Raw genomic sequence first — 18,491 nt, forward strand, 5'->3', positions numbered from 1 at the left:
AGTACTAGTTTTCACAAGCCCTATCTGACAGCACTCATCTATGAAAATGGGAATAACCCTTTAAGTAAAGGAATTGGCAGCCTCTAAAGCAATGTCAAAGGAACATATTAACATATAATTTGGTTATGGACCCTCACCTGATCGTGACATCTGCGCACATAAGCCAAACTCGATGCAAATAGACGCTGGCTAGAGCTCAACATTGAAAGAAAAAAACAAAAATGACACTGGAGCAAGTGTGTAAATTGTATTACTAAATGTCATTTATTTGAAAGTAGCCAATAACACAAATTATTAAAATTTAAACAAGAATTTCTTTAATAAGGTTTTGTGACAAGCAGATAGAGGACAAATAATCAATTCAGGCCTCTAAACAAACCATGTTTAGCGACATGAGAAATAAGATGACGAGCTGGTGACGGGACGCGGCATTCCTTATATGACATTAAATATTGAAAAACATACTAAACGTTCTCGCTTAGAAAAATATGGATGCTCTCCGTGAGGTCGCATTTCCACCTTGACATCGTTCAACTTTAACTCAGTTTGTCAAAAAATTGCATTTGGTGGATGGAAAAAAAAAAAATCTGGCTAAACCACGGCTACTAAACAGTCATTGCCCTCCACCCCCACCCCACCCCTATGTGGTAGCAAAAAGAAGACGGGTGAAGGAGCCGGAACCTTCAACTATTGTCAGACACACTACAAAGAAAGGTTAATTGCTCTTTTATGTTGGCAGAAAAATACATTTTTCACCTTTTTAACTCTCATAATAAAATATGCATTTATAGGTCTTTAGTAAAAACTTTTATTTGTAAACCATTGCTTTAAGGTCAAAAGATGGTTCCCCTTCCTGATGTAGCAGAGCGATAAGGGCCCCACACGGCTAGAAGGGTGGAAAGAGTGACTTTTCATCTGGTGAGCTATGGAGACACAGAAAAGGCGTGAAAGCTGAAACCACATTGCGTACAGGAGTGGTGGACAGTCAGCGCTGCGGTGACATCGAGGCGAGTAGTACGGAGTTAAAGATCGCTTTCACCGTACAGCGCTGTAGAGAACGACATATAGTCCAGAGCTCCTGGGGCGGCGTCATGTCCCATGTAAGGCGCCATCCTGGCAATGCAGTACTCCGCTTGGTCCGGAGGAAGTTCCCGGCGCAGCTCGTCAGCAGTGATGTAGTTCTAGAACGATGTACAATACAAAGTTATATTGTGGTACCGTGTTAGCCAGAAAAATTTGATGTAAATACTTTTCTGCCCAAAAATGGCAAAAAGTATTCTCGGAGTGATACCTTTATTGGCTAACCAGAAAAAAAATATATATATATGCAAGCTTTCAGAGCACAAAGGCTCCTTCTGGCAGGATTATAAATGTATTAATTCATTTGTAATATCGCCTGAAGAAGGAGCCTCTGTGCTCTGAAAGCTTGCATATATAATTTTTTTCTGGTTAGCCAATAAAGGTATCACTCTGAGAATACTTTTTGCCATTTTTGGCCAGAAAAGTATTTACATCGTAGTTCTAGAATAAAATATTCAATAAAAAGCAGATTATGTTTCTGGTTCTTGGGCATCACCCATGATCATCTACTTTCATTTTGCACATAGCAGCTTTGGTTTAATACAATAAGGACATTGTTAGAGTGATCAAATAATTGTAAAAAAATAGCCGTATCCAGCTCCTTTTAAAATTAGAATCCTTTATTAAAAACTATTAAAAAATCGACTCCATGACTCACAGATTAAGAACAGGGAATGTGAAAGGGGTTGTCCACTACTTGGACAACACCTTCTCAACTGCTATATTCCCCCTTCTAAAATGATAATAGCCTGTATTCACCTCCAGTGCCAGCGCCATTCCAGCGAGGTCAGGGCTCGCATGACATTATGTCATGTGAGCCCTGCAGTTAATTTGTGGACGCTATTGGGCAGCTTCACTCTCGCTTCCTTTGGATGAAACGGACACCCGGAAGAAGAACTTCTGCTTCTCTTGGACTTCTACAGGATGTCAGTTACATATGTCTGAAGGAAGTGAGAGTGAAGCGACCCATTATTGGCTGCAGGGCTCACATGACAACGTCACTCAAGCCCCGGTGCCAATGTTGCTGGATTGGTGCTTGCACAGAGGGAAGTACACAGGAGACGACATATCATTGGTGCAACCGCACTTACCAAACACCCCTCTAACCAAAGCAAAATGTAAATGTTCCAATAAATTACATTCTTTGCATCAGGGATATCACTGTGACTTCCAAGACACAACATGGTCCTGACAAATACAATGTTGTCATTTTTGTTGCAAGGCAGACTATCAGCACCCTAAGGCGATTTTATTAAGTCTTCATTTAAGACCTTATTCAGTCATCCGGTTTTCACATACGAGTTCTATCCATATTTTTCATTAACACACACCCATTATAGTCTAGGAAGCTGTTCACATGTACATGTTTTTTTGTATACCGCATGTCGGCGAAAAAAAACCACCACTATGATGTCAGTTTTTGATCTGAGATATGGATCAAAATTCCCCATACAAATCTATGAGTCCATAAAAACTACAGACAGCACGTGGATGCCATCAGAGTGCAGTCCATGATTTACACAGTAATAGGTAGGAGAAGCTTTGCATTTTTTTTTTTTTTTGGCATATGAAAAAAAAAAAAAAAAAAATCACTAGGGGTAAAATGACCACACTGACCAAACACTGGTGAAAATCTGATCCAAAACTGATGAAAATGGATAGTTTTTTCTAATGTAAAAACGGATGTCTGAATGAGGGCGTTTCATCTGAAAACCTACATCAATAAATAATTATTACCAAAATAAAGGAAAAAATATGAATGTTACACAGTTTTCAGTATTCCATCATTACTTTGATGATGATTATTATTTTTTGGGAGGAGAGTCCAACGCCTCTATGTCGGCCTCATTCGCCATCAATGGGAGCTACAAAATAGGAGAGTGGTAAACAGGTACAAACCTTATCACCAGCGAGGACCTTAAAAGAAGCCATAACTTGGTCAGCTGTGTCTGTATCTGTAGTTTCACGAGACATGAAGTCAATAAAGGCTTGAAATGTCACCACCCCGAGCCTGTTGGGATCTACAATTCCCATAATGCGGGTAAATTCGGCTTCACCCTAGAAAGGAATGGGATAGGAATTAATAGAGGCTGCAGTGTTTGCCAACATCACTGATTCTTCTGCGCCCGGAACGTCTCTGCAGGCGGCTTACGTTACATTGTAGAGAACCGAGCACAGAACAATGGATCAATAATACATCAATTACTTGTAGTAGGTCATTTTTTTTATGTAAGGTGTACGGACATCTTCAGATTGCACGATTTTACTGGCGGATTCCGCTCACTGCTCTTTTAAAGAAATGTATCATCTATTTACCAGATCGGTGATAAAGGCATGATAGCTTGGGTCCGATCACTATAATGATCATTTGATCATCAATTCTTTCAGCATGTCTATGTGTATAGAAATAGCAGATATAGCCAACACATCGCTCCGCTATCTCCATCAGATCCACAATGAATACAAAGGGGGCAGCAATGTCCGTCCATCCAGTCCTGACCTTGGAGAGTGTGAATAGAGAATCAAGACCCAAGTTCTAGTGATCAGTTGGAGTCCTGCAGATAGGTGGTGTTAAATCTATTCCACCCCTTTAAATCATATTATTTGGATCATATTTTGTGTTCATTATTCTGCTCAGCTTATTTTATTAGTGATAGTTTACCAAGTCAAACATTCATCCAGTAAAAGTTCAGGATTCTTCCATTAATTACAACCCATGAAGTGAGAAAACACAATCCGCAATACAACATAGAATCTGGTCTGTAGTCGGAAGAACCACAACAAAGGAGTTTTTTAAGGTTTCTTGTAAAAGAAAAACAAAAAAAAATACTTGGATTGCCCGTGTAATAGAAATTGTCCGGAATATTTTATTAAAAATTTGCCTCGTCCCATCATTTTGTTATTCCTCCTGGAAATGTAGATCAATGGGACTAATGGCAAATTCGCTTTCCACAAGGAAAAAGAAAGCTGCCTCTCATTGGTCACATATTATAGGTAGTTACCCTACAAGTGGTTCTCTGATCCTTATAACATGATCAAGAATAATAATCAGCCACACCAGTCTTCTCCAAAAGAAATAAAGCTGTCTCTGTTGGGTGTTTTCAGAGTTTGTGCCCCTCATCAGTGCAGAGCAGGGTACTGGTTTGCTGGGCGAGAGGCCTTTACAGAGGTTTCCTTCTTTTATTTTGCAGAGACTGCAAGGAAAAACTACCAGAGACAGTGTCCTAGCCTGCCGGGACTCGTACCTTATCAATGGGGGACATCTCTTTATATCACGACACTGTCCAATCCGTGCTGACCGTTATCGATCGGCTGAGAATTTATTCACACAATGCCAGGAGGAATAACAGAGGATCTGCACAAAGCAGAATTAAACAAACAGAGCCTGTCCTGCTGGGAAATTCTTTTCAATGCAGGGTAAACAATAATTACTTAACTCCTTCCTCTTCCCACTTACCCTACTTCCCCCACAGGACCCCTTTATATGTTTTTTTTCTTCCTTTCTCTTATTTTTCCTTCTGTAACAAATGTATCCATCCCACTACTACTCCTGTTGGCTGGGGTTTACATGTAAGGCCCTAATACTAATATCTCGCTCAACGCAACTGAATATGAACCTAATAATTATCTCCCCTCATTATGCCCAATGTGGTCTTATATACTACAGCCATAGGGTTCCTTGTGATGTTTCAGCTGTACACTATGCAGAAGATATTTCATGCTCATCGCTAAAAGAAGGGGGTCAGTTGGATCTTAGGGCTTCACCTTTGTCCTAATAAGTACAGGTGAAACCAGAAGTTTACATACACTATATAAAAAGACACATATGAATGTTTTTCTCAATATCTGACATGAAAGCAGAATAAACCTTTCCCGTTTTAAGTCAGTTAGGATTAACATAATTTTTAATATTTGCCAAATGCCAGAATAATGAGAGAGAAAGATAATGATTTAAGGCATTTTTATTACTTACTGCAAAGTCAAAAGTTTACATACATTTCATTAGTATTTGGTACCATTGCGTTTAAAATGAATGACTTGGGTCAAACGTTTGGGATATCCTTCCACAAGCTTCTCACAATAGTTGGTTGGAATTTGGGCCCATTCCTCCTGACAAAACTGGTGTAACTGATCCAGGTTTGTAGGTCACCTTGCTCGCAGCCTTTTCAGCTTTACCATAAATTTTCAATAGGATTGAGATCAGGGCTTTGTGATGGCCACTCCAAAACATTGAGTTTGTTATTCTTAAGCTACTTTGTTACCTTTTTGGCAGTATGCTTCCGGTCTTTGTCCATTTGGAAGATCCATTTCCGCCCAAGCTTTAACTTCCTGGCTGATGTCTTGAGATGTTGCTTCAGTATTGCCACATAATCTTCTTTTCTCATGATGCCATCTATTTTGTGAAGTGCACCAGTCCGTCCTGCAGAAAAACAACCCCACAACATGATGCTGCCACCCCCGTGTTTCACAGTTGGGATGGTGTTTTTAGGCTTCCAAGCTTCTCTCTTTTTCCTCCAAACGTAAGGATGGTCATTATGCCCAAAAAGATTAATTTTAGTTTCATCAGAACACAGGACATGTCTTCAAAAATTAAGGTCTTAGTTCCTGTGTGCAGTTGCAAACATTAATCTGGCTTTTTTATGTTTCTTTTGGCGTAATTGCTTCTTCCTGTCAGAGTGGCCTTTCAGCCCATGTTGATACAGTACTTGTTTCACTGTGGATATTGACAAAATCTTACTAGCTTCCGCCATCTTCTTCACAAGGTCTTTTGCTTTTGTCCTTGGGTTGATATGCACATGTCTGACCAAAGCACATTCATCTTTGGGACACAGAACCCATCTCCTTCCTGAGAAGTATGATGGCTGGACATTCCCATCTTGTTTGTACTTGCGTATAATTGTTTGTACAGATGAACAAGGCACCTTCAAGTATCTTGAAATTGTACCCAAAGATGAGCCAGACTTGTGCAAGTCCACAATTCTCTTCATGATATCTTGGCTGATTTCTTTAGACTTTCCCATGATGCTACACAAAGAAGCTGTGTGTTTCAGGTGTGGATTAAAATACATCCACAGGTGTGTTTCTAACTCAGATGTTGCCAAAAAAAACATCAGAAGCTTCCAAACACATGACAATCATATGGGCAGTCCAGAATTGTTTAAAGGCATAGTAATCTTAGTACGTGTAAACTTTTGACTTTGCAGTGAGTAATAAAAATGTCTTAAAACATTTGCTCACTCATTATTCTGGCATTTGGCAAATATTAAACATTATGGTAATCCTACTTGACCTAAAACGGGAAAGGTTTAGGCTGTGTGCCCACGATGCGTATTTCATGCATTTTTGGTGTGGAAATTTCCGCAGCGTAAACGCATGATAAGCCTTCTGCCATGGTCCCCTATGCAATTCCGCACTTTCAATGCACATGCTGCGGATTTTTCCGCAGCGTTTATGCTGCGCTCAAAAATCCGCAGCATGTCCATTAATTTTGCGTAAGCGCAGCGTTTTCGCCGCCATTGACTTGCATTAGAACGCGCCAATTCCGCAAGACTGCATCTGTACTTGCGTAATTGGCGCGTTCTAATGTGCGGATGGTACCCGGGTGTAGAGGAGAGTCTCATCCACACCCAGGTACCATTAAAAAATCTGAATATAAAAAATAAATGTATATTTACCTTCCGGCGGCCCGCGCTACGCTCCTGCTTGCTTCCCGGCACTTCACAGTGGATTGAAGGACCTGCGCTGACGTCAGAGTCATGTGACGGGTCACGCAACGCTGATGTCAGCAGGTCTTTCAATTCACCGCTGCCGGGACCGAGCGAAACAAGCCAGCGCGGGCCATCGGCCGGTAAGAATATATTTATTTTTTTATTTTTAACCACACTCTCGGTCACACTATATAAATCCATGCCGTTTGCATGGATTTACAGTACAGACCAAAAGTTTGGACACACCTTCTCATTTAAAGATTTTTCTGTATTTTCATGACTTTGAAAACTGTACATTCACACTGAAAGCATCAAAACTATGAATTAACACATGTGGAATTATATACTTAACAAAAAAGTGTGAAACAACTGAAAATATGTCTTATATTCTAGGTTCTTCAAAGTAGCCACCTTTTGCTTTGATGACTGCTTTGCACACTCTTGGCATTCTCTTGATGAGCTTCAAGAGGTAGTCACCAGAAATGGTTTTCACTTCACAGGTGTGCCCTGTCAGGTTTAATAAGTGGGATTTCTTGCCTTATAAATGGGGTTGGGACCAACAGTTGTGTTGTGCAGAAGTCAAGTGGATACACAGCTGATAGTCCTACTGAATAGACTGTTAGAATTTGTATTATGGCAAGAAAAAAGCAGCTAAGTAAAGAAAAACGAGTGGCCATCATTACTCTATGAAATGAAGGTCAGTCAGTCCGAAAAATTGGGCAAACTTTGAAAGTGTTCCCAAGTGCAGTTGCAAAAACCATCAAACGCTACAAAGAAACTGGCTCACATGAGGACCGCCCCAGGAAAGGAAGACCAAGAGTCACCTCTGCTTCTGAGGATAAGTTTATCCGAGTCACCAGCCTCAGAAATCGCAGGTTAACAGCAGCTCAGATTAGAGACCAGGTCAATGCCACACAGAGTTCTAGCAGCAGACACATCTCTACAACAAATGTTAAGAGGAGACTTTGTGCAGCAGGCCTTCATGGTAAAATAGCTGCTAGGAAACCACTGCTAAGGACAGGCAACAAGCAGAAGAGACTTGTTTGGGCTAAAGAACACAAGGAATGGACATTAGACCAGTGGAAATCTGTGCTTTGGTCTGATGAGTCCAAATTTGAGATCTTTGGTTCCAACCACCGTGTCTATGTGCGACGCAGAAAAGGTGAACGGATGGACTCTACATGCCTGGTTCCCACCGTGAAGCATGGAGGAGGAGGAGGTGTGATGGTGTGGGGGTGCTTTGCTGGTGACACTGTTGGGGATTTATTCAAAATTGAAGGCATACTGAACCAGCATGGCTACCATAGCATCTTGCAGCGGCATGCTATTCCATCCGGTTTGCGTTTAGTTGGACCATCATTTATTTTTCAACAGGAAAATGACCCCAAACACACCTCCAGGCTGTGTAAGGGCTATTTGACCTAGAAGGAGAGTGATGGGGTGCTACGCCAGATGACCTGGCCTCCACAGTCACCAGACCTGAACCCAATCGAGATGGTTTGGGGTGAGCTGGACCGCAGAGTGAAGGCAAAAGGGCCAACAAGTGCTAAGCATCTCTGGGAACTCCTTCAAGATTGTTGGCAAACCATTTCCGGTGACTACCTCTTGAAGCTCATCAAGAGAATGTGCAAAGCAGTCATCAAAGCAAAAGGTGGCTACTTTGAAGAACCTAGAATATAAGACATATTTTCAGTTGTTTCACACTTTTTTGTTAAGTATATAATTCCACATGTGTTAATTCATAGTTTTGATGCCTTCAGTGTGAATGTACAATTTTCATAGTCAAGAAAATACAGAAAAATCTTTAAATGAGGTGTGTCCAAACTTTTGGTCTGTACTGTATATAGTGTGACCAAGTTGTCACAAGCACTTTCCAAGTGATGCTAATCGCTTGGAAAGCGCTTGTCAACCCGCATGCCGAAATGTCAGTGAATAGCGCTCCATTTCCGCATGTCCCTGGCAGGAAAAATCATGTACAATCCGCATGTACAATCCGCATGCGTTTTTTTCTGCCAGGGAGATGCAGAAACGCTCAGGAAAAAATCCTGAGCATTTCTGCATCGTGGGCACATAGCCTTATTCTGATTACATGTCAGATATTGAGAAAACATGCATATGTGTCTTTTTATATAGTGTAAGTAAACTTCTGGTTTCAACTGTATGTGTCTATTTGACTTTTTATGTTAGGCCTCACGAGCCCTCTTATTTTTTTTTATATAGTTATTTACACAGTGTTTTCTTATTTTCTTGACTTGCCATGTGTGTTTTATTCCTTTGCAAAACCAATAAAAAAAAATGATGAAATACAACAATTCTGGAGCATCTTTTCTTGTCGTGTCGTTACTCCACGATTACTCTGGACAGCTGGATGGGTGTTACCAAAGTTGTGAAGTGTACGGAGTGGAACATCACGCGCTTTTTATTGGCAGCTCCCAGGTGCTGCCAATCAGTTCCTATTAAAGGGCTTGTCTGTATGGCCTTCTGCTAAAAGTCTGTTGTCCCTCTATGTTACTGCAGTCTTCTGAATCCTTACAAGCGCACGCGCCATAAGTCGTCTGGATTCTGCGGTATTGCTGCAGAAAGCCGAAAATTTGAATACTTCCGGCCACATCTCGACTAGACTTGCTCGGCGTAGCTCAATTCATTTGCATAGAGCAAGTCTAGTAGGTAAGTGACCGCATATATGCAAATTGCATATTTGCCTGGTCTTGCCACCAATTACTTAGAATCCTGACTGTGTGGTAAGGTTTCATAAGCCTGCAGTCACATAGCATGACTACAGACTTTTAACAGAAGACCGGACAGCCACTTTAATAGTAGCGGATCTACAGTACCTGTCAATGGTCACTATACAGTATGATGGAAGGGCGATGTTTCACGCCATACACCATTTACATCCAGCTGATCGGTGGGGTGCTGGGCATTGGATTGCAAACAATTTGATATTGAGTATAGGTCATAAATATCTTAATACTGGAAAACCCCTTTAAAACCTATGAAAAAGATATCATGGTGGATAGACTTTTTTCGGCACAGTTTTATCAAAGTCAACTATGGGCTTAGAGAACGTTTTTACTTTACCATGTTGTACCCCATGGAGATAAGACAGGCTCGGAAATCATCACTTTCCAGCATACCAGTCTTCTTCTGCAGGGCATCCATTGTGAAAGAAAGGACAGGATACAGGAAAGTGTAATACAAGGTCAAGAACAGGACAGTGAGAAAGGCAAGAAAGCAGAAAGAAGAACATAGCAAGAAGAATACACAATATAAATGTTATATACGGGAAGTACAGATTAGAGGAGTTTTGAAAGTGAATTAAAGAGGAATTAGTGGAAATGAGACAGAAGATAAAACACACAAACATCAAGAAAAAAAACACATTATTTCTTCTCACTAAGCAGTAAACCAACACTAGTCCTCAGCGCCTGGGAAGGGAAATACAAGCCATTGTTAGACAATGTAAGGGCAACACGTGAGACGCTTCAGTACCTGAGGATCGTTTCCAATATCGTAACCCAAGCTGATGAGACAGGCCTTAAACTCCTCTGGGCCAAGCGTGCCGGAGTGCTCCTTGTTACAGTGAGTGAGCGTTCAGGTGTCCAGGACATGCCATGCCAGCGGTGGGCAGCAGGGTGAAAGCAGAGGGTCAGGAAAGGCACGGAAGGGTGGGTTGTGAATTCAGAGTCATGCAGAATAAGCAAAGGAAGACATGCACAGGGCGGAGGAGAGAAAAAAAAGAACACCGTTAATATTAATATTTGTGATAAGGGTGCTTAACAGTGACTACTTCAGGGTTCATGCACAATGTGTAAACCTCCCATCCACAGTGCAAAAAAGTGTTACTGAAGGCACCATAATTACACCTAGTAGGTAACGGGTCATATTTTACAGCAACATTTAGTACTTTTAGGAAAAAAAAAAACCACACAAATGTAATATTATAAAAATACTAAGCCAACGTTTTTTTTGTATAACCCCATCCGATAGCCATCAGTAATTTATGTACAACGTAAGCACTAAAATACTTTGTAGTATAAAAAGGCACAAAAAAATGATTGAACACAACAGCACAAAAATTAAAACGGCAGAGAAAAAATATCCACTGCGCTTCCAGGCAACATGTTTCAGACCTGCATGGTCCTTTGTCAAGCTTGACAAAGGACCATGCAGGTCTGAAACATGTTGCCTGAGAGCGCAGTGGATATTTATTTTCTGCCTTTTTAATTTTTGTGCTGTTGTGTTCAATCATGTTTTTGTGCCTTTTATAGTACTGGATTAATAAAGGAATTATTTTTAGAAGATGTGAGTGTAGGCTATCGTTTGGACTGTTGCCATTACTGGAGTATTTTTCCGTGCACCCGGACAGGTGAGTCGATTGCTCCTTTTTTACATTAAAATAGTTAATGCTCAGTCTTGTGCCGTTTCCAGCGGCACTCCAGTCCTCTCCTGCATCACGTGATAACGTCGCTTTCTTGTCGGCTCACACAGCGGACGGTTAATTCCTTTCTTAGTGTTAGTCTGTGAGAGCCTCTTTCTAAGTCACATAGACTTACATTGAGAAAGGGACTTCTGTTCACACCGAAATGCTGCTGTGAGTCGTCTGGTCACCACTGCGGCCACATGATAGAGGAGAGGACTGGAGCAGTGCTGGAAACGGCAGAAGACGACCAGTAAGGATTTTAATGCACAAACTGGACATACATTACTGATCGCGAACAGATAAGGAAATAAAATGCTGGGGTGGGACTTTAATGTGCTAGTCATTTCCTAAAGTTGTATGCACATAGGCAAATGTGTGGATCCTGGGGAAGGCCATAAGCTTTAATAACATCGACATATCTAGAAGTCTGAATCTGATTCTTCACCATTTATTCACACACGATGATTACAGGGCAGCCTCTATATTGAGAAACATGTAATGTATGCCGAGGTTTCTATGTGAAAGGAGTTCAGAGTTTCGTCAAGATACAATTATCCTTAGAAGCCGCGCTCTCCTACACATATGCTGTGTGGAGGGCCTACTCGCCTTACAAATTTTCTCGCTTTTACGTTAACTACGTGTTAATAAAATCCCCAGGAATGACTAACTGCATTATACAAGATGAATTCTCTTCTAGAAAATCATTAGCAGTAATTTTCCCAATGTGATCAAGTGAAACCTTATTTATTTATTTATTTTTTCATGTTCTTGGAGCAAAACTTTAATATATAAAATATAATAAATCACTGCACTGGGCAGATATAAACCTACTGTAGATTACAGAAGAAAGAAATAGAAAAGTGGTATTTATGTGAAGTGACATGCTTACTGTACTCTACACGTGTAGATGCATGCATCCTATTCTGCATATACTAACACATGCTTAAAGGAAACCTGTCAAGAGATTCATGCTGCCCAAACCACAGGCAGCATAAATCAGAGCCTGGACGAACGACTGCAGACAAGTATGTTCCTATCTGGAACATTACAGCGTTTCGGAGAAAATATACTTTTAAGATCCGTCAGGGGAAAATAAGGAGAGACAAAGATTTGTGCAGTGCGGCACCTGGTCAGATTCTCCCCGTTCTGCTCCAGGAGATTAACAGGTCTCTATCTACACAGGAGAGGACTGTCAATCACCTAGAGCAGCGCAGGGAGAAGCCGCACAGTTCCCGGACGGATCTTCCAACTATGTTTTCTGTAAAACGCTGGAGTGAAGATCAGAATTGTAAATTGCTACGAAGGCTTGTATTTACCTTGAAATCCAAGACATTTGCATTACAGAAGATAAACTAAAGCCAAATGTATATCTGATTACTATAAACTATTTATTCAGATATTGCACATGTAATAATTATCATTACAATCCATAGGTCTGTGGTTTAATGTGTGAATAAGTGTACGGGCCTCTACTAGTGAGAATAACGTTTCTTGAGCTTAGGCCAATGGCTGCCAATCACACACCAACACTTCTCATCGATTTAGTCCTCCGTGGGGGATGGAGCAACAATAAATCTTTCTTTCCGTTTTAAAATCAGTTTCTCCCATGCTAAAAAAAACAAAAAAACAACTTACTTGTAAATGAGGGACCTTGGTGCACCCTTGGTGTGGCTAAACCGTTCCACCCACTTATTTAGATTCCCACTCCTTCTATGTTGATTGCCAGCACTGTCTGACGGTAAACCTCAGTTAGGTGTGCACGGAGGTGAAAAAAAAAGGGAAATTCCACAATGGTTTTTGGTGTTTTTCTATTTACCATGCTCAATATATGGTAAAACTGACCTGGCAATATGATTCCCCAGGTCCGTATGAGTATGAAGATCCCAAACATGTATATATATATATATATATATATATTTTTTTTTTTTTATTTAAAGTGGTGAAAAAAATTCAGAAATTTGTCAAAAATAAATAAAATTTGCTTTTGTTGTCATTTTCCATGACACGTAACGTTTTCGATTTTTGGGACCTGGGGCTGTGTAATCTGTCATTTTGATTATTTTTTTTCTCGTTACGCCGTTTACAGATTAGATGAATTTAATATTTTGATAGATTGGACTTTTCAGAAAGCGGCGATACCAAATATGTGTTTTTGTTTTTTTAATGAGGGTGATTTGAACTTGTGTGTTTTTTTAAACTTTTTTTTTGTTGTTGCTGTATTTAATAGTCCCCTTATGGGACTTGAAGCTGCTATCGTCCGATCACCTGTGCTATGCTATACATAGCAGTCATTCAGCACTGCTATGTATAGCATAAATCACGAGGTCCTATGAACGCCAGCCATGATCCGGCATTCACAGGAGGATTGTGATGAAATGCACGGGGGTCTTCAGCAGACCCCTGGCTGTCATGACAACATATCGGAACCCCACGATCACGTTAAGGGTGTGTTGAAGGGCTGGATCAATGACACGCTTCCTGTCTGAGTATTAAATGCTGCTGTCTGTGATGGACAGCGGCATTTAACTGGTTAATAGCTGTGATTGGATCTCTGATACACCTGGGGCTGTTAAGAGGCACCTGATGGCTGATTAAATTCATCATCAAGTGCGGGGAAAGATGGGGGCTCAGCGTGTGAGCCCGTATCAAAGGCAGAGATACATCCGATGAGGTACATGTCGTGAAGGGGTTAAAAACGTAAAGAACAATCTTTATTGTTGCACCATCTCCTACAAGGCTATGTCGGTAGTTTGAAGTGTAAGTTTGGGGTGATAGACTCCCTTTAATAAACAGTGCAACACCAGTTTATAGGCTGCTTCAGGTATTGCAAGTCAGGTCGATTGAAATGAGTAGGACCTAAACTGCAGTAACACCCACAACCTAAGCACGGGTGCTGAGCCATTTTTGCAAGACAGTAGCCATGTTTTTCTAATTCTGTACAATCACTTTGATTGCATGCAAAGCTATGAGTTGCTTTCATAATCAGTATAATAGTTCGAATGTGCATAATACAACTACAGGGGGTACGGAAAGTATTCAGACCCCTTTAAATTTTTCATTCTTTGTTTCATTGCAGCCATTTAGTAAATTCTAAAAAGTTCATTTTTTTTCTCATTAAAGTACACTCTGCACCCCATCTTGACTGAAAAAAACAGAAATGTGGAAGTTTTTGCAAATTTAGTAAAAAAGAAAAAAACAAATATCACATGGTCATAAGTATTCAGACCCTTTGCTCAGACACTCATATTTAAGTCACATGCTGTCCATTTCCTTGCGATCCTCCTTGAGATGGCTCTACTCCTTCATTGGAGTCCAGCTGTGTTTAATGAAACAGATAGGACTTGATTTGGAAAGGCACACACCTGTCTATATAAGACCTCACAGCTCACAGTGCATGTCAGACCAAATGAGAATCATGAGCTCAAAGGAACTGCCCAAGGAGCTCAGAGACAGAATTGTTGCAAGGCACAGATCTGGCCAAGGTTACAAAAGAATTTCTGCATTACTCAAAGTTCCTAAGAGCACAGTGGCCTCCATAATCCTTAAATGGAAGAAGTTTGGGACCACCAGAAGTCTTCCTAGACCTGGCCGCCCAGCCAAACTGAGCAATCATGGGAGAAGAGCCTTGGTGAGAGAGGTAAAGAACCCCAAGATCACTGTGGCTGAGCTCCAGAGATGCAGTAGGGAGATGGGAGAAAGTTGCACAAAGTCAACTATCACTGCAGCCCTCTACCACTCGGGCCTCTATGGCAGAGTGGCCCGATGGAAGTCTCTCCTCAGTGCAAGACATATGAAAGCCCGCATAGAGTTTGCTGAAAAACACACGAAGGACTCCCAGTCTGTGAGAAATAAGATTCTCTGGTCTGATGAGACAAAGATAGAACTTTTTGGTGATAATTCTAAGCGGTATGTGTGGAGAAAACCAGGCACTGCTCATCACCTGCCCAATACAATCCCAACAGTGAAATATGGTGGTGGCTTCATAACGATATGGGGGTGTTTTTCAGCTGCAGGGACAGGACGACTGGTTGCAATTGAAGGAAACATGAATGCGGCCAAGTACAGAGATATCCTGGATGAAAACCTCTTCCAGAGTGCTCTAGACCTCAGACTTGGTCGAAGCGAAGGTTCACCTTCCAACAAGACAATGACCCTAAGCACACAGCTAAAATAACAAAGGAGTGGCTTCAACTCTGTGACCATTCTTGACTGGCCCAGCCAAAGACCTGACCTCAACCCAATTGAGCATCTCTGGAGAGACCTGAAAATGGCTGTCCACCAACGTTCACCATCCAACCTGAAGGAACTGGAGAGGATCTGCAAGGAAGAATGGCAGAGGATCCCCAAATCCAGGTGTGAAAAACTTGTTGCATCATTCCCAAGAAGACTCATGGCTGTACTAGCTCAAAATGGGGCTTCTACTCAATACTGAGCAAAGGGTCTGAAGACTTATGACCATGTGATATTTCAGTTTTTCTTTTTTGTAATAAATATGCAAAAATTTCTACATTTCTGTTTTTTTCCAGTCAAGATGGGGTGCAGAGTGTACTTTAATGAGAAAAAAATTAAAACTATTTAGAATTTACCAAATGGCTGCAATGAAACAAAGAGTGAAAAATGTAAAGGGGTCTGAATACTTTCCGTACTCACTGTATATATGTATACAATAGTCACTAAAACTTTTTGTTTGCCCGTGCTTGCGTGTTTTTTGCATCAATGTTAATTCCAACCATTTAAAGCATAACTATGGACATACACTGTGCACCTGCAATAATTTCATTCTAAGCCCCCTCTGTAAAGAAATGTTCTCCCCCCCATCAGACTATTGACTATGGAAGCGTTGAGCTTACAGAGCAATGTGTTCTTACCCGGTCAAAGTGGTTGAAAGAGTTCCTGAATTCATTCATCTGCTCCTGGCTGATGCCTTTGGCGTCTCGTGTGAGAATCTGGTTTTCTACCTCATTAATGGTTCTGGCAATGGTGGTAAGGAGTTGCTCCCATCCCACTCGGATGTGCTAGGGTAACAAGCAAGCAGAACGTTATGACAAAGTCTCCTGAAGTAGGAGTTAGGGGCACAAAGAGTCCTTAAATGTTAAAGCAGTTCTGACATGAAAATTCAAATATATAGCCAAAATATATTAAATAGATTTCCTGATGAAAATGTAGTACTTACTATGAAAATCCAAGTAAAAAAAGGCTGCATAATATTTTGTGAAAATTTTATTTTCTAATATTAAAATGCTTATTTTAATTTGATACAGGGAAAATACACTGCTCAAAAAATAAAGGGAACACTTAAATAACAGAATATAACTCCAAGTGAATCAAACTTCTGTGAAATCAAACTGTCCACTTAGGAAGCAACACTGATTGACAATCAATTTCACATGCTGTTGTGCAAATGGAATAGACAATAGATGGAAATTATTGGCAATTATGAAGACACCCTCAATAAAGGAGTGGTTCTGCAGGTGGGGACCACAGACCACATCTCAGTACCAATGCTTTCTGGCTGATGTTTTGGTCACTTTTGAATGTTGGTTGTGCTTTCACACTCGTGGTAGTATGAGACGGACTCTACAACCCACAGAAGTTGCTCAGGTAGTGCAGCTCATCCAGGATGGCACATCAATGCGAGCTGTGGCAAGAAGGCTTGCAGTGTTTGTCAGCGTAGTGTCCAGAGGCTGGAGGCGCTACCAGGAGACAGGCCAGTACACCAGGAGACGTGGAGGGGGCCGTAGGACGTTTACAACCCAGCAGCAGGACCGCTACCTCTGCCTTTGTGCAAGGAGGAACAGGAGGAGCACTGCCAGAGCCCTGCAAAATGACCTCCAGCAGGCCACAAATGTGCATGTGTCTGCACAAACTGTTAGAAACTGACTCCATGATGGTGGTATGAGGGCCCAATGTCCACAGATGGGGGTTGTGCTCACAGCCCGACACCGTGCAGGATGCTTGGCATTTGCCACAGAACAAAAGGATTGGCAAAGTCGCCACTGGCGCCCTGTGCGCTTCACAGATGGAAATTTCCAGCTGGTGGTCTGTATGTTGGGGAGACAGGGCAAAAACTTAGGACAAGGATGAATCCTCATCACCACACAATAAAAGAAAAAAAAATAGATCTACCTGTGGCCAAACATTTTTGTCTCCCTGAGCACAACACCACAGACATGAAATTACTGGTATTAATAGATAATTTCAAATCTTAGAGAGACAGAAGAGTCTGGGAATATAAACTTATTACATCCGTCAACACACTCAATGCTGGAATGAATGTGTTGCATGGATTTATGTCATTCTACATCAACTAAAGAATGTGCAGTTCAGACCTGTGGGGTCATAACAAAACTCGACCAGACCTCAAATCACCAAACAATAAAACTTTCACAGTCCTTATCTATAAACTGCTCTAATATTTACGGCCACAGCTGTTTATCCTCTCTCCTATACTCAAAGTTCTGCTTCACTTTACTTGTCTTATCTATTGCATTATTTCTGTGTCCTATTGTGTATAAATATGTTGCTCTTCAGATTTTGTGCTATACTATGCCTGATGAAGAAGCCCGAGTAGTCTGGAAGGCTTGCAATTTTATAACATCTTTTCAGTTAGCCATTAAAAGGTATCAACCACTGAGAACTCTCAAATCTAAATATTATTTTAATTTGAGGATAATACCGCAATTCTTACATGGATTTTCAAATTAAATACACCAGCCTCATCAGGTCAAAAATCTATTTAAAGTAGCTCAAATCCAAGGGACAGGTGATAACTTGCTGGTCTTGAGATTGGGGCTTCAGAACCCGAGAACAAAGCTGTGCAGCCCCTTCCTTAACGGTGCATTAGCAGGGTACGATTTATTTGTTGTTTATGGGACTCCTCGCAGAGGCCCGTTCTCACGGTTCTAAAGCCCTGATCTTGGGATTGCGGGACGAGTTGTACTTTTGAACAACACCATTAATTCTGCCACATAGTGTAGTGGAAAACGGGGAAAAAACATTCAAGTGCGGTGAATTTGCAAAAAAAAATTGCAATTCCACAATGTTTTTTATTTATCATGTTGAATATATGGTAATATGATTCCCCAGGTCAGTATGAGTACATAGATACCAAACATGTATAGTTTTTTGTTTAAGTGGTGAAAATAAATTCAGAAATTTGTAAAAAAAAAAATTTTGCTTTTGTCGCCATTTCCGAGACTCTTAACGTTCTCATTTTTCATTGTTACACCTTATTGTAGTTATCTGATTTTGAGCAGCACTAAGACTAAAAAAAAAATGTA

At 40.9% G+C, this 18,491-nt stretch overlaps 1 protein-coding gene across 3 annotated transcripts in view; it reads right to left on the bottom strand.

The window, feature by feature from the left end:
• Positions 1–241: 241 nt before the first annotated feature.
• The window catches only part of ACTN1 (actinin alpha 1), a 122,128-nt gene continuing 103,878 nt past the window's right edge, over positions 242–18,491 (bottom strand). The window contains exons 18-22 of one of the 3 annotated variants that reach the window (XM_073638977.1): positions 16,080–16,226; positions 10,281–10,361; positions 9,870–9,935; positions 2,980–3,138; positions 242–1,181 (exon numbers count right to left, since the gene is read on the bottom strand). In XM_073638977.1, the coding sequence (XP_073495078.1) occupies positions 1,023–1,181; positions 2,980–3,138; positions 9,870–9,935; positions 10,281–10,361; positions 16,080–16,226 (612 nt within the window). In that variant the 3' untranslated portion in view covers positions 242–1,022. The remainder of the gene's footprint in view (positions 1,182–2,979; positions 3,139–9,869; positions 9,936–10,280; positions 10,362–16,079; positions 16,227–18,491) is intronic. The other 2 variants (XM_073638976.1, XM_073638975.1) reach the window with 2 other exon arrangements.

The sequence above is a fragment of the Phyllobates terribilis genome, unplaced genomic scaffold, assembly GCF_046119375.1.
Source record: "Phyllobates terribilis strain yellow unplaced genomic scaffold, ASM4611937v1 Scaffold_7__3_contigs__length_470593459, whole genome shotgun sequence".
Classification (NCBI taxonomy): domain Eukaryota; kingdom Metazoa; phylum Chordata; class Amphibia; order Anura; family Dendrobatidae; genus Phyllobates; species Phyllobates terribilis.